The sequence below is a fragment of the Melospiza georgiana genome, chromosome 4 (assembly GCF_028018845.1).
Source record: "Melospiza georgiana isolate bMelGeo1 chromosome 4, bMelGeo1.pri, whole genome shotgun sequence".
Classification (NCBI taxonomy): domain Eukaryota; kingdom Metazoa; phylum Chordata; class Aves; order Passeriformes; family Passerellidae; genus Melospiza; species Melospiza georgiana.
The window spans coordinates 1,954,426-1,975,523 of record NC_080433.1 but is presented as its reverse complement, the minus strand read 5'-3'; the positions used below and the strand labels follow the sequence as shown (position 1 = coordinate 1,975,523).

The following is a 21,098-nucleotide window of genomic DNA, read 5'->3' as shown; positions in this document are numbered from 1 at the left end:
GGTTCTGAATTCAGGATAAGGTGCAAATTTATATATTTTTTTTTTCCCTTGGCTGCTCTGTTGAGGAACTCCATCCTCACTGTGACATCTCCTAAAAGTGTCCTTCAGAGCAGGGACTTCCCTACAAGCCCTTTTTTAGGATTTCAGGCAATTCCCAGGAATATCCACAAGTGACCATGATCCAAAATTTGGTGACACCCCTCAATCTAAATATTTATTCAGACAAAGCATTTTTGTATTTTGGAGGTGGGGCACAATTGATGGTTCTGAAATCAGGCTGAGGGCTGGGAATGTTCCCCTGGAGCAGGGAAGGCTCCAGGGAGAGCTCCCAGCACATTGCAGGGCCTGCAGGGGCTCCAGCAGAGCTGCAGAGGGACTGGGGACAAGGCCTGCAGGGACAGCACCCAGGGAATGGCTCCCACTGCCAGAGGGCAGCCATGGGTGGCATCTTGGCAATGAGGAATTCCTGCCTGGGCTGGCATTGCCAGAGCAGCTGGGGCTGCCCCTGATCCCTGCAGTGCCCAAGGCCAGGCTGGAGCAGCCTGGGATGGTGGCATTGGAATGGGATGGGCTTGAAGGGCCCTTCCCACCCAAACCATTCTGGGATTTGGGACACTCAGAATCCATCCCCAGGGATTTTGATGGAAGTTGGGGATGGCAAAGGGAAGGGAGACCCTTCCTGGAGTGCTGAGGTTCCCAGTGAAGCCCCCAGATCCCAAAATCCCTTCCTAGAGAGGAGTCGGGGTGGGGATGGATCCAATGGCAGGCTGGGAGAGCTGGGAATGGAGGGAATTCCCTGGAGAGGGAGCCTGGGGTGGGATTTTGGGAAGGGATTCCCAGAGCAGCTGGGCCTGCCCCTGATCCCTGCAATGGCCAAGCTTGGACACTGGGGCTGGAGCAGCCTGGGGTTGTTGAATTTTTCCCTGCCATGCCAGGGGTGGAACAAAATCCTTGAGGTGTCTTCCCACCCAAACCATTCTGAGATAAATAATTGATTTCTGGGAGAGCTGTGGGTGATATTACCTTTCTTTTTTGACATCTAAAAGTTCCATGGATGCCTTGGATGAGTAACACAACGTTTTTGGAGAGGACTCTTAGGATGTATTTTTTTCCCATGCTGTTAAACACTTTCTTGTTCTTTATAGAGACTGAGTTGTGTTGGGAAAAGGCAGCCAGCAGCATTTGAAATTGAAATAAATAAATAGCACAGTGTGTGCCTGCGTCTGCCAGGCAGAAAATAGGGAATATCTGTTGGCTCTTTAATGCCACTCTACATTTCCCATTTCAAACACTCATTTTCAGTTTTTTTTTGTACTTTGGCTGATCTTTTATTGCCAACTGGGGCTGTTTTTTGAGAGAAACATATCTGAGATACTTGTTTTTTTTTTCTGAGAAGGAGGAGAAATTCTGGTGAGTTTTCCTTTGACTGGGAATTTCTATCTCCACGTTTCTCAGCAAGAGGAACTGTTGGATAAAGGGCATAGAAAATATAGAAAATAACCCCAAATTTGATTTATTTGAACCCCTTGAAAGAAGTGCAGTGCTCACAATTCTGCTTCATGGTAGCCAGAATTCCAAATGGACACAATTCCAGTTGAAATTCTCAATGGACACAATTCCAGCTGAAATTCTCAATGGACACAATTCCAGCTGAAATTCCCAATGGACACAATTCCAGTTGAAATTCTCAATGGACACAATTCCAGCTGAAATTCCCAATGGACACAATTCCAACCAGATTTCCCAATGGACACAATTCCAGATGAAATTCTCAATGGACACAATTCCAGCCAGAATACCCAGTGGACACAATTCCAGCCGAAATTCCCAATGGATACAATTCCAGCTGAAATTCAAAATTGACATAATTCCAGCTGAAATTCCCAGTGGACACAATTCCAACCAGAGCTCAGCAAGACCAGCCAAAGGCAAGGGCTGGTTCCTGAGCTGACAGCTCTCTCCCATCCCAAAGTGTTTTTTGGGCTCCCAAACCTGTTGGGCTCCTGGTAGAGAATCACAGGATGACCAAGTGGGATTGGGAACCATGGAAAATAAGAGGGTTTTTTAAATTATAACGTTTTACTTTAGCTGCAGCTAGCTCTAAATTTTTTGTTCTGTTTCTAAAACCTACTTGTCCAGCTTTCTAAAAATCTTCTTACCTTTTCTAATTCCACAAACTGATGGTGAAATTCCCACAAAGAGGAGGGATGAGAAGGCAGGAAGAGGGAAGCTGGGAAGCAGAGAGCCCTGTGGGACTTGGTGGCAGAAGAGTCACTCTTGGTGTCACATTTATTTAGTGACAGTTGGACTTGGCATCCCTAATTCATGGAATCATGGAATGGTTTGGGTTGGAAAGGACCTTAAAGATGATCCAGCTCCAACCTCAACACCTCCCACTATCCGAAGGTGCTCCAAGCCCCATCCAGCCTGGCCTTGGACATTCCAGGGATCCAGGGGCAACTCTCATTTCTCTTAAATTGCAGATGTAATTGCCTAAATTCTCTTAAATTTTAAAAAAAATTTCATGTTTTCCATTTTTAATCTGTTCTTAATGGAATTCTGAGTAACCCTCCCAGTCCAGCACACGGACAGTGCACCAGTGCTGCCATTCAATGTCCCAGAAGGATTCCTGGTGCAAATCTCACCTGCCCCTGGAACTTTGTGTCTCCTGCTTGAGCCCCTGGTCCTGTGCCCAGCAGGATTTTGAAGGCTGAAGCTCCAGAGTGGCTGCCTGGGGTGCAGAGCAGTGTGAGAGCAGTGTGGTGTGCCATTCACATTCTCTGAAAAAATCCCTTCACCCAGGATTTTTCTCCTGGGAAGCTGAGAAGCCTCAGAGAAAAGGAAAACAATTCTTATCTCATTTGCTTCTCCTGTGTTGTGCTCATGTGGAATGTGGTTGGAGATTGTTTACCCACAGGTGATTGTTCCATTGGATTTCTGGTGTGAGTTGTTTTCACTCTTTGGCCAATCAGTGCCAAGCTGTGTCAGGACTCTGGAGAGAGTCACAAGTTTTCATTATTACCTTTTTAGCACTCAGTAAGTGTCCTTTCTGTATTCTTTAGTATAGTTTAGTATTCTTTAATATAATATAGTATCATGAAGTAATAATTGAGCCTTCTGAGAACATGGAGTCAGATTGATGATCCCTGCCTTCATCGGGGCATCCTGCAAATACAGCAGTGTGGGCCTCACTCTGCCTGCTGGAAATTTGGAGAGGTCATCTCTGAACCACCTCTGGCACATCCCAGCAAATGGATCCCAGTTGTCCCCTGAGGCTGCAAAAAGCACCTTGTCCCACTGGATTATCAAACCCAGGCACTCCTGGGCTGTTCCCTGCTGGAAGCCACACTCTCACATCCATAATTCCTTCATTTCTTTACTTTTTCTCTGCTCCCATTTCCCTCAGCAGAGATCTCTGGGATTAAATGAAGACTTCACTGGTTTCCATTCCCATAATTATTTCACCAAACTATCCTTGAGCATCCCAGCTGAAGGTCTCCCGTCCTCATCCTCCAGTTCTCCGTGCCCTGCACGGCTTCATTTTTAATAACTTCCTGCTGCTGTCGAGTTGAAATCTGCTTCCTAAGCTCCTGATCATTTGTTCTTTATCACAAGTGATGCTGAGCACTCACAAATCCCCCCTCAGTCAGTGCTGCCTGGCAGCTCCCTTGTAATCCATGATTATTTTATGGCTCCTATCAAGGAAAACAGGGATATGGTTTGATCCTGACCAGCTTTAGGTGAACTCTTGTATTGTCTGTTCCAAAATGTTAAAACTGAACAGGACACATCAAGGAGAAGTTTTCTGGAGATGAAGGCACAGATCTCTAGATCTCTCTAAAATTCAAAAATTTTCATTCTTATTCACAGTGCATTATTATTATACGTAATATTTTATGCACAGTATGTGAAAAATAATAATAAATTTTATAATAAATAAATATTTTATCATAAATATATTATGATATATCTATGATAATTTTAATATATTATCAAATATTTTGTAATGAATAATCAAAATTATCATAAATTTAATTATAATTGTAATATCAAAATATACAATAATAATCACTAAATTATTAATGCCACTTCTTTTAATGCAACCAAAATTAATTCTATGCTGGTGATGGATGCCAGGCCTTGAGAAGCAAAAATTCTTGGTGAACACAGCATTTTCCAGTGCTGAGTGTGTGGTGCAGGAGCACCATCAGGATGTTGTGGGATGAGGAGTTGCCTTTTGGGGATTGTTGTGGGATGATGTGCTGATCTTGTTGTAGATCAGCACATCTGAGCTCTGGTGGTTTGCACGTGGCCATTCTCCCTCTAAAAGGCTTCTTTTACTTGGTTTAGCCATTTTTTTGAGCATTTTCTGGATTTTAAAAGTGTTTAGAAGCTGTTCCTGTCACTTTGCTGGATGATGTTCATTCCCAGTTTGAGCTTACCACCTCAATGGGGTTTAATAGTAAAATTCACATTTGGGGGGAGTTTTGTGCTCTGTAAATAAACTTATAAAGGAAGAGTCAGAGATTTACTGACACCCATGAAAGGACACAGTAAACGAGTCCAACACAGTCCCATCAACCCTGGCAATGTCCCCTTGAGGACATGAGTGGTGTCACTCGGAGCTGGTGACATCAGCTCTGATATTTCTGGGATCAGCTCTGTGGAATTTCTGTCCTCTTCCCCAGAAAGTTCCACTGGTTCCCTGTTTTACCAAGCTGATTCCCATTCTCACCCTGTGAAATCCAGGGAATGAAGCTGCCTTTTATCACCAGCCGGGCTCTCTGTACAAATCACCAACAGGACAGGGCTGCTGGGAACGTGCCTTGAGCTGTTTGATTTTCCAGCACCAGCCTCATTCCATGGCTGTGGCAATGGGAAGATGCCCTCAGCTCACACCCCAGGCAGCAGACACAGAACTCAATGTCACAGCTCACTTTAACAGTTTTGTGACCAGTCCCACACAGCAAAAGCACATTGACAGCAGTTCCATCCAACCACTGTAAGCACAGGTGCCTTTGCTTAAACAATGCTGGCTTATTTCAAATCCAATTCTGCTTGTGAGCCTTCAAACACAGAGCTCCATTATTAACTTAGAACTCCCTCATATCTCACTGATAAACTTTCCTGCAGCTTAGGGAGTTATTCTAGACAAGCATCAATACACAGACCATTGTTCTATTTGTCATTACTTTTCTACTTTTACATCATTTTTCTGCTGACCAATCTCATGGCTGCTGCTTAGCTCCAATCACAGTTCTGCTGTCTCTGAGCTGCCTTTTGCAGCTTTCCCAAAACCTTCTGAATTTATGGATTCCCTCACCTGCTCTGTGATTCCCTCCCTGCAGCATCTTTCTCCCTTTGCAGAGCCAATCTTCCACCTGAGCTCCAAAGGGATCCCCCCCATGGAAGCTGCATTGTCCAAAAGTGCCACTCCAGACCCACGGAGCCAACAGGGAGAGGATTTAGGGAGAAAAGAGCTCAGAATGGAAACAAATCATCCATGGGAATTGGCTCCTCAGTCAGGGCTGGGAAGGGAAGCAGCTCCTCTGGAGTGAGGAACGTGGAGGTAGAAAATTATGGATAATTAAGCAGATCCCGTTGAAGGGTTTGAGAATAGGGTCAGTAGTCAGGAATAAAATCATGGAGTCCTTGAGGTTGGAAAAGACCTCTGGGATCATCAAATCCAACCATTGTTCAGCACCAAACCATGTCCTAAGTGCCACATCCCTGTTTTCTGTCAGGGATGGTGACTCCACACTTCCCTGCTCTGCTTCCTGACCATTTCTCACTGCATAAATTATTCCTAATATCCAACCAGTGCATAAATTATTCCTAATATCCAACCTAAACCTTCCTCACCACAACTCAGGACAGCAAATCTCAATCCATTATGGCTCCTGATACCCAATCCCTAATTGTTTTGAGTGGAACACCAATTCCACTGCCTCAGATGTAGTTAAAGACATGACGAGGTAATTTCTGGAATAAACTCCTCCGTGGTAAAGCAGATGGCAGCACAGAAATAAAGAGAGTTTGCAGGAGATGGCAAACATTTGGTGCTAAAATATTCCCAGAGTCATGCTGCTGCTCTGTGTGCTCAGGAATGGGATCCTGGGATGGAACAATAAAGGGTGATAAACATACACCGTAACACAGGCATCCATAATGCAGGGGGATAATGGCGTCATGCATTGAAATTGCTTTTTTTCCATGTTTTTTTCTGGATTTTGAGCTGGAATATTCTGTTGTTCTGTTTAGAGATGTGGGAACCCACTTGTGGGAATCAAGTGACCACACCCAGAAGGAAGCTTGGCTTTTTAAAGGGATTTGTGGCATGTTAGCTTTTTTAGTTGTGATTTTATTTTTATAAGGATATCTTCCCAGCGTGTCCCACATGGAAAAGCCAAATTTTTTCTACAAGGACATCTTCCCAGTGTGTTCCAAAATGAAAAGCCAAATGTTTCTATAAGGATATCTCCCCACAATGTCCTAAATGAAAAAGCCAAATTTTTCTATACGGATACAGAAATTTAAAAACATATATATAAATAAAAAATACAAAAATAAAAATCTTATATATTGTATATATATTTTAAAATATAAATATAAAAATTTAAAAAGCCAGATTTTTTATAAGGACATCTTCCCAGCATGTCCCCCATGGAAAAGCCAATTTTTTTTGGCACAAACAGGAATTGTGCCTGAGATGTGGATTTTATCTGTCCTTCTCCAGCAATATAGTGTCTGTCTCATCAATTGATTGTATTTTATCTCTTTTTTTTTTCCCCTAAAACTACCTTGTAGACCTTTTCTCCTCATCATCCCTCAAGTTGGGACAGTCCATGGTCATTCCCACACTGCTCGTGTCTGAAATGTTGGAGTGGCAACGGCAACGCCAACAAACCTAAAACGTCTTCATTTTTACCTTTAATTACAATTCATTTAATTTAATTACAATTCCTCCTTCCCCTTTCTGTGTTGCAGGTTTATCCAGGAGATCGAGCAGGCCATGGAGCTGGGCCCAGCCAAGCAGTGTCCCCTGAGGGAGTTCCTCACCATGTACATCAAGAATATCTTCCTCAGCCAGGTCCTGGCCGAGATCAACAAGGAGATCGAGGGCGTCACCAAGGCCTCGGATCCCCTGAAGATCCTGGCCAACGCTGACACCATGAAGATCCTGGGAGTGCAGAGGCCTCTGCTGCAGGTGGGAGCTGAGGGACCCCTCAGGATGTCCCTGTTGTCCATGTCCAGCCATGGCCTGGTTGGGTATCCAGTGAGGAATGGGTCCATGGAGCTGCTCTGAGGCTGGGAGAGCTGGGAATGTTCCCCTGGAGCAGGGAAGGCTCCAGGGAGAGCTCCCAGCACATGGCAGGGCCTGCAGAGGGACTGGGGACAAGGCCTGCAGGGACAGCACACAGGGAATGGCTCCCACTGCCAGAGAGCAGCCATGGGTGGCATCTTGGCAATGAGGAATTCCTGCCTGGGCTGGCATTGCCAGAGCAGCTGGGGCTGCCCCTGATCCCTGCAGTGCCCAAGGCCAGGCTGGAGCAGCCTGGGATGGTGGCATTGGAATGGGATGGGCTTGAAGGGCCCTTCCCACCCAAACCATTCTGGGATTTGGGACACTCAGAATCCATCCCCAGGGATTTTGATGGAAGTTGGGGATGGCAAAGGGAAGGGAGACCCTTCCTGGAGTGCTGAGGTTCCCAGTGAAGCCCCCAGATCCCAAAATCCCTTCCTAGAGAGGAGTCGGGGTGGGGATGGATCCAATGGCAGGCTGGGAGAGCTGGGAATGGAGGGAATTCCCTGGAGAGGGAGCCTGGGGTGGGATTTTGGGAAGGGATTCCCAGAGCAGCTGGGGCTGCCCCTGATCCCTGCAATGGCCAAGGTTGGACACTGGGGCTGGAGCAGCCTGGGATGGTGGGAGGCGTCCCTGCCATGGCAGGGGGGACACTGGGTGATGAGGCTGGAGAGGGGCTGGGACACAAACCCTGAGGGAGCCCTGAGGGAGCTGGGGGTGCTCAGGTGCAGGAAAGGAGACTCAGGGTGCCCCCAGCACTGTCACAGCTCCTGAAAGGTGCCTGTGCCCAGCTGCCCCTGGGCTCTGTCCCCAGCAGCACTGGCACACCCAGAGCACACAGCCTGAGCTGGGCCAAGGGAAATCCAGCTTGGAGAGCAGCAAAAAGCTTTTCCAGCAAGGGGGAGAAAGTTCTGCAATGGCTGCCCGGGGAGGGGGTGCAGTCACCATCCCTGGGGGTGTTTAACCAGCCTGGAGGTGGCACTGGGTGCCAGGGGCTGGGCTGGGCTCCAGGGCCTTGGAGGGCTCTCCCAACCTGGTGATTCTGTAAATTTTGTGATTCTGTAACTGACTCTGGCTGTTGGTCATGTCAAACTCTTTTAACCCTTTGAAGTTTTTCCCTCTTTCCTGGGAAATCCTCTCATCAGGGATGGATAATACTCCAGTTCTTAGGAAGCAGCACCTTTAGCCCAGGGTTTATGTGGCCATTTTCTGTCCCAGTTCACATCTGTAAATTATTATTATTTTCCACAGGGATATTATCATTTAAGCAATAATGGGAATAACTGTATTATTGTTACCATTTCCAGACTTTTTGATGTTTTAATGGTCACTGACTGTGTCTGTCTGAGTGCAGCAGGACTGGGATGGTCCTTTCAGAACCAAAACAAAATCAAATTCCAGAACAGCATTTCCAGAAGTCACTGGAGGGGGGAACAGCTTCTTTAGAAAGGGGCCAAAATTCTCTTTGCAGGAGCTGAAATGGTGTTTTGGGACTGCACAGAATCCCTGGATTGTTTCCTTCCCAAGCTTTACCTGCCTTAATATGGATAAAGTATTTTCTGTGGCTCATGGCTTCATTTCTCATGAAAATGTGTTCTATAATGTCAGTATATTTCCTTAAAGTTCATTCAGGGTTAAAGACTCTGAGTGGTTTGGAATTTTCTCATCCAGCTCCTACAATTTGTTTCTCTTGATGGATGGAAATTATTTTGAACTGGAATTATCCTTGGTCAAACTGTCTGTGCTCAGGAGGTCTCCTTGTTCCCGACATCAGAGAAGGGCAATTCTCTGAATAGAGAAGAAAAATTGCTGCCTCTTTGAACCAGCTCATCCAAACAGCTCCCTAAAATAAATCCTATTGATTTTCCATTAATGGGGGTTAAAAAAAAAGGCTATTTCTGCATGGCAGTGCTGGAGCCTGGAGTCTTTACCCCATCCCCTCGTGGATATGATGGAAATGTGGTGAATGTAGATCTCCCCCAGTTTATTTTTTGCAGTTTGTGGGTTCCTGGTTTAACCATCCCACTCTTTGCTATCCCAAAGATCTCTCTGAAGCCTCTTTGGCTGGAACAGCACTGGGGAATTTATCAGCCCACACTGATAAAGCTGCTTTGGGATCACTATCAGCACATGTCTGAGCTGAATTAGATGAGAGATAAAAGATTTTCAAGCATTGTGTGCTCACAGATGAATCACCCACTCCTGTAAAGATTATCCTTTAAAAAAAAATTGTCTTTTCTAAATATTCCATTTTACTGCCTTGTTTTCCATTCCTCCCTCCTCAAGTGTAAAACACTTGAAACCCTTTTCCTTTGCAGAGCGGCTGAATCACCGTGAAACTCATTTGTCTCAAAATTATTCAGCATTAAATTTCAGGCTGTAATTGTTTAAATCGATCCTAAATTAGGCTACAAGTGCCTCGACAGCTTCTTGCAGCCTGTTCTTGTAGGGTTCTCAACGAGGTGATAAATCTTCCCACCCAGGTGGTCACTGGCCTTAAAAACCTGTTGCTCCATCTCCAAAAAAATCCAAATTGCTTCGCTCTGGAGCAGCAGAGTGGGATTTTTTTTCCTTTCCTTCAAAGCTTGTGTTGTTTCTTATCTCAGCGTGGTGTGGATGATGCTCCTGATATTTTTTGGCCAAACTCCAGCAGCTGAAAATCCCCAAAAAAACCCCAAAAAACTCCTTAAAAATCTCCTTAAAAACAGCATGGTGTGGATGATGCTCCTGATACTTTTTTGGCCAAACTCCAGCAGCTGAAAATCACCAAAAAAATAAAAATAAACCTTTAAAAAAGTCGGGTTGTGCAGCTGTTTTGGAGGATAACGATTTGCTGGAGCTAATTACCACAGCACCCACTCCATGCACGGAGCCACTCACTTGTGGCTTTCCAAGGAGACATCTCTGAGAGCTTCTGGAATGTTTTATTCCCATCAAATGAGTGGTTATTAAGGAGAAGGATGGTCCCAGCCAGCAGCTCTCACCAATGCTGATGGCTGCACGCTTTGATGGAGGCTGGATGTTTTTATTTATCAGTGTAAACAAATTAATTGTCTTTCCAGGCTGGCTCCCTGCCAGCAGCATCCATTAAGGAGCAGGCATGGCTGATCCATGGGGGTTTTTCCCATTCAAGGATAATTTTAAAGCAATTTTAATGCTTCTGGGGCTCATATTTCAATTTTTTGTTTTGCAGTTGGCGTGGTGTTACAACCAAGATGTTTTCAGCTCTTGTTTGTGTGTTTCGTGTCAAGAGGGTAAAACCCACCGAGTGCAGAATTTGGGCTAAATCTCCTTTTCTAGCTTCAAATGAGAGACAGAATTATCTCTTGGCGGGAGTCTGACTCTCCCTGTTGCTTCCAACATTTTTTCAGATAATTTCTTCTCTGAGGGGGGAACATTCAGTGCAGTTCCTGCCTTTTGTGGAAGCTTTGAGAAGGTTCCTGTGTAAGTCAGCTGCAGTTCTCCACCGAGGACTTCTGAGCTGCACAAAACCAACTGCTTTAGGCAGAGTTTAGTCAGGGTTTTAATTTATTTTAAAAACTCAAGTCAGGGTTTTAATTTCTTTTAAAATCTCAACTTTCACTGGCACGTTCAGTGCATCCCAGGGCAGGGCAGTTCTGTGTGGACATTTTCAAGCGGTGCCCATGGCAGGCAGGATTATTTTAGAATTGTTTTTGTCCTCTTCAGATGTGCAGGAGCAGAGTCAGGCTTCACAAACCATCCCACAGGCGTGAGTCACGTCTGGCCTGAAGGGAACAACCCCATGTTTGAGGTCTTTGAGATCCCCTCAATCCCTGACAGACTTGGGATTGGTCAGGAACTGGATAACCCTCGTTTGCTCACTGGTGAATCATTAAATTGGGGATATTTTGGGTTTGAAGGGACTTTTTAAAGGGTTGGATTTAAATTCCCCAATTTAAAGGGATTAAATTGGGGAATATTGAACTGGGAGGTATTTTGGGCTGAAAGAGGCCTTTAAAGGGTTGAAAGACACCTTTACAGGGTTGAAAGGGACATTTAAAGGTTTGGAAGGGGCATTTAAAGGGATTAAATTGGGGGATCTTAAATTGGGAGATATTAAATTGGGGGATATTAAATTGGGTGATATTTTGGGTTTAAAGGGTTGGATGAGACCTTTAAAGGGATTAAATTGGGGGATATTAAATTGGGGGATATATTGGGTTGGAAGGGCCCTTTACAGGGTTGAAAGGGACATTTAAAGGGTTGGAAGGGAGCTTTAAAGGGATCAGATTGGGGGATATTAAATTGGGGAATATTTTGGGTTTAAAGGGACCTTTAAAGGGCTGAAATGGACCTTTAAAGGGTTGGAAAGGACCTTTAAAGGGATTAAATTGGGGGATATTTTGGGTTGGAAGGGAACTTTAAAGGGTTGAAATGACCTTTAAAGGCCTTTCAGTCCAGCCCTGCTGCCATGAGCAGGGACATCTTCCACTGTCCTTGCTCCAAGACCCATCCAACCTGGCCCGGAGCATTTCCACTGAGATTTGGGAGCAAAATTATGATCCTGCTCCTCTCTGAGGCCACCAAGGTGTTTTGTTCACCTCAGCATGACTCTGCCATGCCCTGGGTCATGCCCTGGGTGCCCAGAGCAGCTGTGGCTGCCCCTGGATCCCTGGAAGTGTCCCAGGCCAGGTTGGAGGGGGCTCGGAGCACCCTGGCATGATGAAAGGTGTCCCCACCCATGGCAGGGGTGGGATGGGATGGGCTTTAAAGTCTCTCCCAACCCAAACCATCCTTTGAGTCCAGCCTCACCCTCACTCAGCACGTGCAGCTTATTTTCAGTGCCAGCTCATCGAGTCCTCCCCAGACCCATAAATTCCTCGCCTTTCCATTCCTTTTAATTTATTTTCATTTTTTCCCCCCTTGCATTCGGCTTTTCCTCAGAAGTTGGGAGTAAACCACACATATCTGCCCCAGCCTCCATCCCAGGCCTTGATTGATTATTTTAATTACCCAGAGAGCCCTGCCAGCTCCCTCAGCAGCAGCATTGCTCTCATAAATCCTCAGTTTGCCTCACAGGGTGGTGTCAGCCCCAGCCCCTGTTACCTCCCTGGCCAGAGGAGAAGACTTTCAGCCTGGCCTGCTAAGTTTGAAGCTCCAGCTGCACATTCCTCATTTGCAAACTCATTAAGAATCCCTGGCAGCAGAGCAGGGCCCTGGGATGCTGAGGATGCTGAGGCAGAGCAGCTTCTCCTCCCTGCTGAAAATCCAGTGGGAAGTCACAGATCCAAGTGCCACAGGAGTGACACTCACCCACTTTCCCCTTTTTCTTCAAGTTCCTTTTCTTCCCCAAGATTTCTGCAATTTTAAACCAGTGCTTTGCTTTCTCTGGGGTTGTTTTGGTCATGGATGAGCTGGAATTCCAGGAGGAAAGAAGAGAGAGATGGGAATCTGACTCTATGGTTCAGAAGGATGATTTACTATTTTATGATATATTATATATTATTATTTATAATATAATATAACATAACACAACACAACACAACACAACACCACGCAACATAATATAATATAATATAATATAATATAATATAATATAATATAATATAATATAATATAATATAATATAATATAATATAATATAATATAATATAATATAATATAATATCATTATATAATATATATTACAATTACAATATATAATATATAATATATATTATAATATATTATATATAATATTATATATAATATTATATAATACATAATATAATATAATATGATATTATATGATATATAATATATTATATAATAATCATATGTAATTATATATAATATAATTATTATATTATATTGTATTATATTATATTACTAGAAAATTATATTAATTAATTATATCTATATTATATTAAAAGAAAATTATATACTAAAACTACACTAAAGAGTAGAAGAAAGGATTTCATCAGAAGGCTAGAAAAGAAAGGAATAGAAGAGAATGATAATAAAATCTTGTGACTGACCAGAGAGTCCGAGCCAGCTGGGCTGTGATTGGCCACTAATTAAAAACAACCGACATGGGGCAATCACAGATTCACCTGTTGCATTCCACAGCAGCAGATAATTATTGTTTTTCTTTTCCTCTGAGGTTTCTCGGCTTCTCAGGAGAAAAAATCCTGGCAAAGTGATTTTTCAGAAAGTATCATGGCGACACTCCATCACCAGCATTCCTCCAGGAATGTCTTCCATGGAATCCCAGGATGGTTTGGGTTGGAAGGGACCTCAAAGCCCACCCAGTGCCACCCCTGCCATGGGCAGGGACACCTTCCACTATCCCAGGCTGCTCCAAGCCCTGCCCTTGGACACTTCCAGGGCTGGGACACCAAAACCTTCCACTAAATTCTCTGGGAAACCTGGTTCTTCCATAACTCTCTTTTTCCTAGGAAAGTTTAATATTTGCTGTTCCAAAACACCCCAGAACTTTAATTTGGGGTCGTGGTTGGGCTGGGCTCTCAGCACCCATCAGCTGACATTTGGGTGCCCCTATCACACCACAGATATTTTTCCTTCCCTCTCCTTGTTCCATTCCACTCCATAAATCCTAAATCCAGCCTGGAAATCCTAAATCCAGCCTGGAAAGTCTCCCATGACACCCTTGATGGATGGCTCCAGGAGAAGAAACTTCCCTGTGTTCTTTCCAGACTCCTCCAAAATCCCATTATTTTTCTTCCCTCGCATTTTGAAGCCCAGACCCATTTCATTGAGGAGAATAACTCTCATTGCCGGGTTTTGAAATGTTTTCCTAATCACAAGTGCTGCATGAGAAGAGCCATCACATTTTGAATAATTGATGGCTACTTTATTGAGTTGTCAGCACTAATTCATCCTCCTTTTGAAGTGCTGCGACGTTCAAAGGAGCCATCCTTTCACAACGTGCTCATTTTTCCAGGAAAAGTTCATTTTTATAATCACTTTTTTTTTTTTTCCTTTTTCCCTCCCCCACTGTGGAATGTAATTGTAGCTGAGAGGGAGGGATGAGGCTCTTTCCAGCACCCTCTAAAATGCCTTTATTCCTCCTCTGGCTGCTCATTTCTCTGCCTCCCTCCTCTCGCAGAGGTGTAATTATACCTGTTTTAAAAGCACATTTTGAAATATGACACCCAGCTCTGGCGCAGAACAAAAGAGACATTAATCTATTGTTGAAAGGGAAGGGAAAAATCCCTTTTTTTTTTTTCGTGTGTGTGGCAGGGGCCTGCCCCTCCCTGACAAGCAGCGTTCGGTGGGAGTAGTTGGGATTTTGGAGGCAGGGATTTGACAACAGGAGAATTATAAAAGGAACAACAATGCAGGAATGCTGCCGTTCCCCTGGAATATTCCTCCTGGCACCCTGCCTCTGGAATCTTCCCCTGAAGTGGATAAACTTTGCAGTTGGAAGGCTCATAGCACTCCAATTTACATCTGAAAGAACTGAGGGAAGTAAATTAAAAGTTTCCCCCTCCTGGTTCTAATCTGTAAATAGAGCCTTTCCATCAAAATAAAATAAATTAAATACAATACAAAAAAAAAAAAATAAATAAAAACTTAAAAAATGAAATAAAAGAAAAATAAAAGAAAATATAAAATGAAATTAAATAAAGTAAAATTAAATAAAATGAAGTGAAATAAAATAAAATAAAATACAAAAAAATGAAAAGAAAAATAAAATAAAATAATAAAATAAAATAAAGGGAAAAGAAGGAAAGGAAAGGAAAGGAAAAGGAAAGGAAAGGAAAGGAAAGGAAAGGAAAGGAAAGGAAAGGAAAGGAAAGGAAAAGGAAAGGAAAGGAAAGGAAAAGGAAGGAAAGGAAAGGAAAGAGAAAGGAAAGGAAAGGAAAAGGAAAGAGAAAGAGAAGAGAAGAGAAGAGAAGAAAGAAGAAAAGAAAAGAAAAGAAAAGAAAAGAAAAGAAAAGAAAAGAAAAGAAAAGAAAAGAAAAGAAGTCTCTCTCACGCACACAAAAGCTGTCAGAATAGTATTTTTTTTTGGCAAATATTTTACTTTTGTGCTGGGATTTTTTGCTTTACTGTAAGGAAGGAAAAAGCTTTCCCCTCTCCACCCATGAAATTGTACCAGGTCTGGTCTTTCTGGGGCTGATCCAGGATTTCCTGGGGAATTCACACCTTTGGGATGTGCTCTTTAATTAAAAATATTTAAGGACTTGTGTGCCTGTGAAGAAAACTGCCAGAGGGTGTGAAAATCGAGGAAATGCTATAACTCTGTAGGAGAGCCCTGGCCAGGTCTGGTTTAATTAATTAATTAATTAATTAATTCTCTGTTTAACTCTATTTTTTTATCATTTGGGAGTGGTGTCAAACGTGGTGCTGAGGGACAGGCTGAACCCTTCTTGGGCATTCCCTGTTTAATTCCTGCTCTGTCATTTTCCACCACAAAATGAAAAATGTCATTATTAATCCCCGTCCTCCTCCCAATCAGCAAAGAGATGTTGGGGGATGCTCCATCCCTGGAAGTGTCCATGGCCAGCCTGGAGCAAGCTGGGATAGTGGAAGGAGTCCCTGCCATGGCAGTGGGGCAGAACTGGGGGATCTTTAATTTCCCTTCCAACTCAAATCCCTCTGGGATTCCATGCCCCATTTCCTGCCAAAATGTGCAGGAGCTGGGGTTTTAGAGCTCCAAGTGCTGGACAAGTCATGGACCTGAAAATAAAACCTCAGTGGGAATAATTTGGGCCGTCCCTCAACTTGTTGTGATCAAAAACTTTGTGCCTTCCTCTGGAATTCCAGATTATTCTTTTTCTTAAGCACTGGCCCATCAAAACCTTTTTTGAGGTCGATATTGATTTAGCAGAAAGCTGAGCTGTTTTTCAGAGGACTCGGGTTTATCACAAGCCATTTCCAACTTCTTCTCACCCAGAGTGGTCTTGGCAAGGATGGTTTGGAAGGACTCAGGATCTCACAGCCAGCAATGCTTTACTTTTGTGGGAACTGAGCTGCTCAGCACCCCCTCAAGCATCACTTTTGTACCCTGAGGTCTCTCAGAAAAACCTCTTTGAATTCCTGTGAATTCTCTCTAAATCCTCAACTGTGAATTTCTCCTGGTGAGGGAATGGCTCCTGGGACGTGGAGGTGAGGATGGGATTTGTGTGACTCAGGGTGAAAAGTCCTCCCTTTTCACACGGGGTGCAACTGCTGTGATTCTGCTGAGGGACAGGAACTTGTGAAAGAGTTTAGCCAAAAAAAAAAAAAAAAGATTTTCTAAAGGGTATTTAATTGGCTCTTCACTTGGAGAGAGTTCAGGAAACTCCTTTTGGGAAGTTGATGTAGCCACATCCCTCAGCCACCTTCATATTGCTGAAGTGGAAGATCTGTAATTACAGACTGACCTTGTGTTGCAGCAACCACTGAATATTTAAAATTCCTCTTTCCTCCCCAAAAATTGCCCTTTTTTTGCCCAGTGTTGGACCAAAATTGTCTGTTTCCTGCACTGTACAGACCCCAGATGGGATGATTATCCCCTTTATCCAACACTTCCCTGTTCAATGCATGCTCCCCATCAGGCCGTGTGTTTTTCTGGGTAAGACAGGAAATGTTTGTTCTACATAGGTATGAAACAAAAAGCTGTAACTGAGTAGTATCCTGGTAGTAACTGAGTAGTAATCCAATAGTAACTGAGCTAGTCCAGTTTGCTGTTTATGTGTGAAACTGAGTGAAATTCTCTGCCATTAATTGCAACCACATTCGGAGATGAATTCCTGCCATTCCATCCGCGGGAGATTCATTTCTCCTCGGCTCTCTTTGCATTCCCATGAGCGATCTTGAGTGCCACCTGCCTTCCCAATAAATCCTGGAATTCATCTGTGAATATGACAACAAAAATGACAACAAAAATGACAACAAACATGACAGCATCCCAGAGACAAACGATCTCGGCTCCGAGTTAATTCCCGTTTCCCAGCAGGGCTCCGCGGTGACCCCGCTGTGTTTGGAAGCGCTGCTGCTTGGTTAATAGATGAATGTTTTGTGTGGATGGCTCCATCCCAGCCAGGTTCAGCTCCCTGGCCTTCCCACTGAATGCCCTGCATGGATTTATCCACAGGACAATCACTGGAGTGTCGTTAGAAACGGGAAACCAATGAGTGATAAAACAAAGCGCTGCTTCCCGGCCATCCATGACAGCCTGGGAGGCCTCTCGGAGATGCTCTGGCTGCTGGGCAGGGGAGAGGGCTCTGTCAGGAAATGATGCACAAATTCCACATGGAAGGGACAGTCCATGGCCCCATCCAGCCCATTTTCCAAGCAGGATAGCTCGTCACAGCGCTGGCCAGGATTGAACAATGGCAGTACCGCTGTTATCAGCCATCTCCCGTAATGAGCTGACCCAGTGGGTTTTTCACTTCCCAGTCTGATGTCTTTTATTCTTTATTCCTCCTAAAATGTGGGGTTTTGGTGGGAAAAGACAACTTGTTTTCCACACTGCTCTTTTGCTGGATTTTGGGAGTGGGGTTTTTGCCATCACACAGAACTTTAGGATGACAGAAATTGTGAGTTAGGAGCAGGTGGTTGCGAAAATGCTGAGTAGTTCCTTCAGTTGTTTTTACTTCTTTCCAGCAGGTCAAGGAGTGGAAATACTCAGTGTTTAGTGTAGGAAACTGTGAAGTGCAGCTGAATAATTTTTGGGTTGTTTTGGTTCAGTTTTTGGATTAATGGGCAGGTCTTTGGGAAAATCGTGATAAAAATAGTTGGGATCTGAAGGAAGCAAAGGTGTCCTTGATGTGTGGTTCAGAATTTAACTTTACTGCAAGGCCTGCAGGGACAGCACACAGGGAATGGCTCCCACTGCCAGAGGGCAGCCATGGATGGGATCTTGGCAATGAGGAATTCCTGCCTGGGCTGGCATTGCCAGAGCAGCTGGGGCTGCCCCTGATCCCTGCAGTGCCCAAGGCCAGGCTGGAGCAGCCTGGGACAGGGGAGGTGTCCTTGCCATGGATGGACTTTGAAGGGTCCTTGGAACCCAAACCATTCTGGGATTGCTTTGGGAGTGTCTGTGTCCCATCTATGAGATTCCCAGAAAATCACAGAATCCCTGAGGCTTGGAAAAGCCCTCCAAGACCATCAAATCCAACCTGCCCTATCCCCACCTTGTCCCCAGCCCACAGCACTCAGTGCCACCTCCAGGCCTTCTTTGGACACCTCCAGGGATGGAAACTCCACCACAAATCCAAGTGATCCCATTTCCGTGCTGGTTTAAAGTGGTGTGGCTGAGCTTTTCTTATGGAAAACGTCAGCCCAAAAGGGAGGTGCCCTGCAGCCTCTGGCATTCTCCAAATCCATCCCCACTTTCAGAAACTGGGACACATCCTCACACCATGGCTCCTCCTTGGAATCATCTTCCTTTGGGAACGACCCCACTCTCAGACCTGTCAGCAGGAGGGGCCTGGGGAAAGAAGAGACAACAAAAGTAGAATACAGGGGGTTAAAAATATTCCAATTTCACTCCCAGCCCACGGATCTCTTGTTGTAATTCCTGCTTCTCCTGGCAGGATCACAGGCCGCTGTTGCCTGTTCTCCCACCTCCCCAGCTCTGTCATTCCCACATCTCCAGAGCTCTGGGGTGCTCACTGAGGTTTGATGAGTTCCATGTTAACACGAGCTCTTGGATCCTGGGAGCCGCCTCCACGCACAAGGAATTCCCAAACAATCCTTTGGAGACATCAGGGACAGAGCTGTGATCTCCTCGGGCTTTGATGTGTGAGCACAGGGCTGAATTCATTGAATAAATCACCAGTGGTGCCAGCACGTGCAGCTGCCCTGCCCTGAGATTTCTCCTGTTTGTGCTTTTTAGGGAAGGATTCAGGCTGGATTTTCCCTTTTGGGATGTGCAAAGACCTCCCTGAATCACCCTTAAATTGGTCAATTTGACCCCTTGTCATGGTTTGGGCCTGGCACAGAGCCCAGTGCCCCCATGAGAATACCCTCTCCCCGGTGTCTCTGCTGTGAGATGTGACCAGGAATAAGCAAAGCAGGCTCCAGCTTGGAAATAAAGAAAACTTTATTACCTAAACTACAAGAAAAGAGGGAAAAAAACTATAAGGGAAAAAAACTGAAAACCTTGCAAAAAGCACTTTCCTCCTCCCCACCACCAAAATTTCCCAATCCGATACATTCCCCCAAATCACCAACTGCCCAGTCTGTCACCACCCTTTAGAATACTCAAACTTCAGTCCATGAAGAGGAGCAGAGTCCTTCTTGCACCATAGGCTTCCCCTGGAAACACGCTGGAACCTCGTGTGCTTCCATGTCACTCAGCACCACCCAGAAAGTCCTTTTGCCATGGTGACATCTTCCTTCCATGCCCAGTGCTCTCACCACTGTGCATGGACCAGAGCTGCTTTTAGGGTTGTCTTTTAAGGATGCCTTGTCTCACTCCATAAAAGGCACAGTCTCTGCTTTGGGACATCTGTCCCCCCCATTTTTTTTCCCACCCCCTGGGCCTGAGGGGTCCCCACAATGAACCCTCCTGGTTCTGAGGCACTGCCTCCCCCTAAATGCAGTCTCTGGGTCACAGGAAAAAAACTGGTTCAGTCTATGGCCAACAAGAAAAGTCCAGCCAAAAGGCCGCTCCAATCATCTCTCTCCACTCAGCCAGTCTTCTCCACTTCCCTCGGGCCAGGTCTTTGTTATCTCATCTCTTATCTCTCTTCTTATTCAGCTCCGAGGAGGATCAGCATTTCTGTGAGGTCCCAATCATGAAAGAAAGGGGTTAAAAATTTCAGTCTCTGCCTGTCCCACAGCTCCGGCACTCCCACACTCGCTGCTGCTCCAGCTGGCCGGGCACCTTCTCGCTGCACTCTCCCTGCCTTCCTTCTCCTCCTGGGCCGGCTGCTATCACATTCTGTCGTCACCGGGTCTCCCTCTCCCTCGCTCTCCTGGAGGGGAATGGCTGCCCGATGTCTCTTGGGGCTCCTCCACCCTTCCATCCTCCAGGGCCTCCTCACCTCCCATCTCTGTCCAGGCCCAGGCCTACCGCATGGCTGCCCCTCCCCAGCCCAGCAGCAGCGGCTGGACAGGGGAAGGGAGATCCGACCTCTTTCCCTCCAAGTCCCAAGAGAAACTCCCAGGCCCGAAGCTCTGCTTTTAACCCCTGTGCGTTCTCGGAGGTGTGTCCAAACCCCACTGGCCACACCAGGTGCCAGTATCAAAATCCGAGCACCCGTTGGTTTGACCACAGCATCCCAGAATTCCCACTTCTTCCTGGTCAAACCGCCACACCCCTGCTCGTGCCACAATCCAAAAATGCAAAATTGATTTGTTTTTTGCTTTTTGGTTTTTGGGTTTTTGGTGGGGTTTTGTGTTTTGGTTTGGTTTGGTTTTTGGCTTGGTTTTGGGGTTTTTTGTTGTTGTTTGTGGTTAATTTGGGGTTTTTTTGGTTGGTTGGTTTTGGGTTTGGGGTTTTTTTTTTTTTTTTGGTTGGGTTTTTTTGTTTGTTTGTTTTTTTTGGTAACCAAAAGAAAATTTTTTTTTTTGGCAAAAAAATGTAAACCAACAGAATAAGTGAAATTACAGATTTTTTTTTTTTTTTGTAATCTCCTTCATTTTGCAGCACACGATGCAATTCTCTTCATAGCCTCCAGCTTAGGAAACTCTGCATAATGCCAATGGTTCCATAAAATTAAAATTTGGCAGGATTAAGGATATTTGAGTTCTGTTCTTGTGTGGAGGCCTCGAGACCAATGGTTTTGCTTTTTGAGCCATTCCTGGAGCAGGGAGGAGCCCTCAGCTGCTTTGGGATTTCTCCATCCCAGCACTAGATTCGTTTGAAATCCTTTGGAATCCTTTGGTGGAGAAT

At 44.9% G+C, this 21,098-nt stretch overlaps 1 protein-coding gene across 1 annotated transcript in view; it reads left to right on the top strand.

The window, feature by feature from the left end:
* EXOC4 (exocyst complex component 4) overlaps positions 1-21,098 on the top strand; it is a 356,413-nt gene that overhangs the window by 261,425 nt on the left and 73,890 nt on the right. Inside the window, exon 11 of the mRNA XM_058023506.1 lies at positions 6,988-7,207. Coding sequence (XP_057879489.1) covers positions 6,988-7,207 — 220 coding nt within the window. The remainder of the gene's footprint in view (positions 1-6,987; positions 7,208-21,098) is intronic.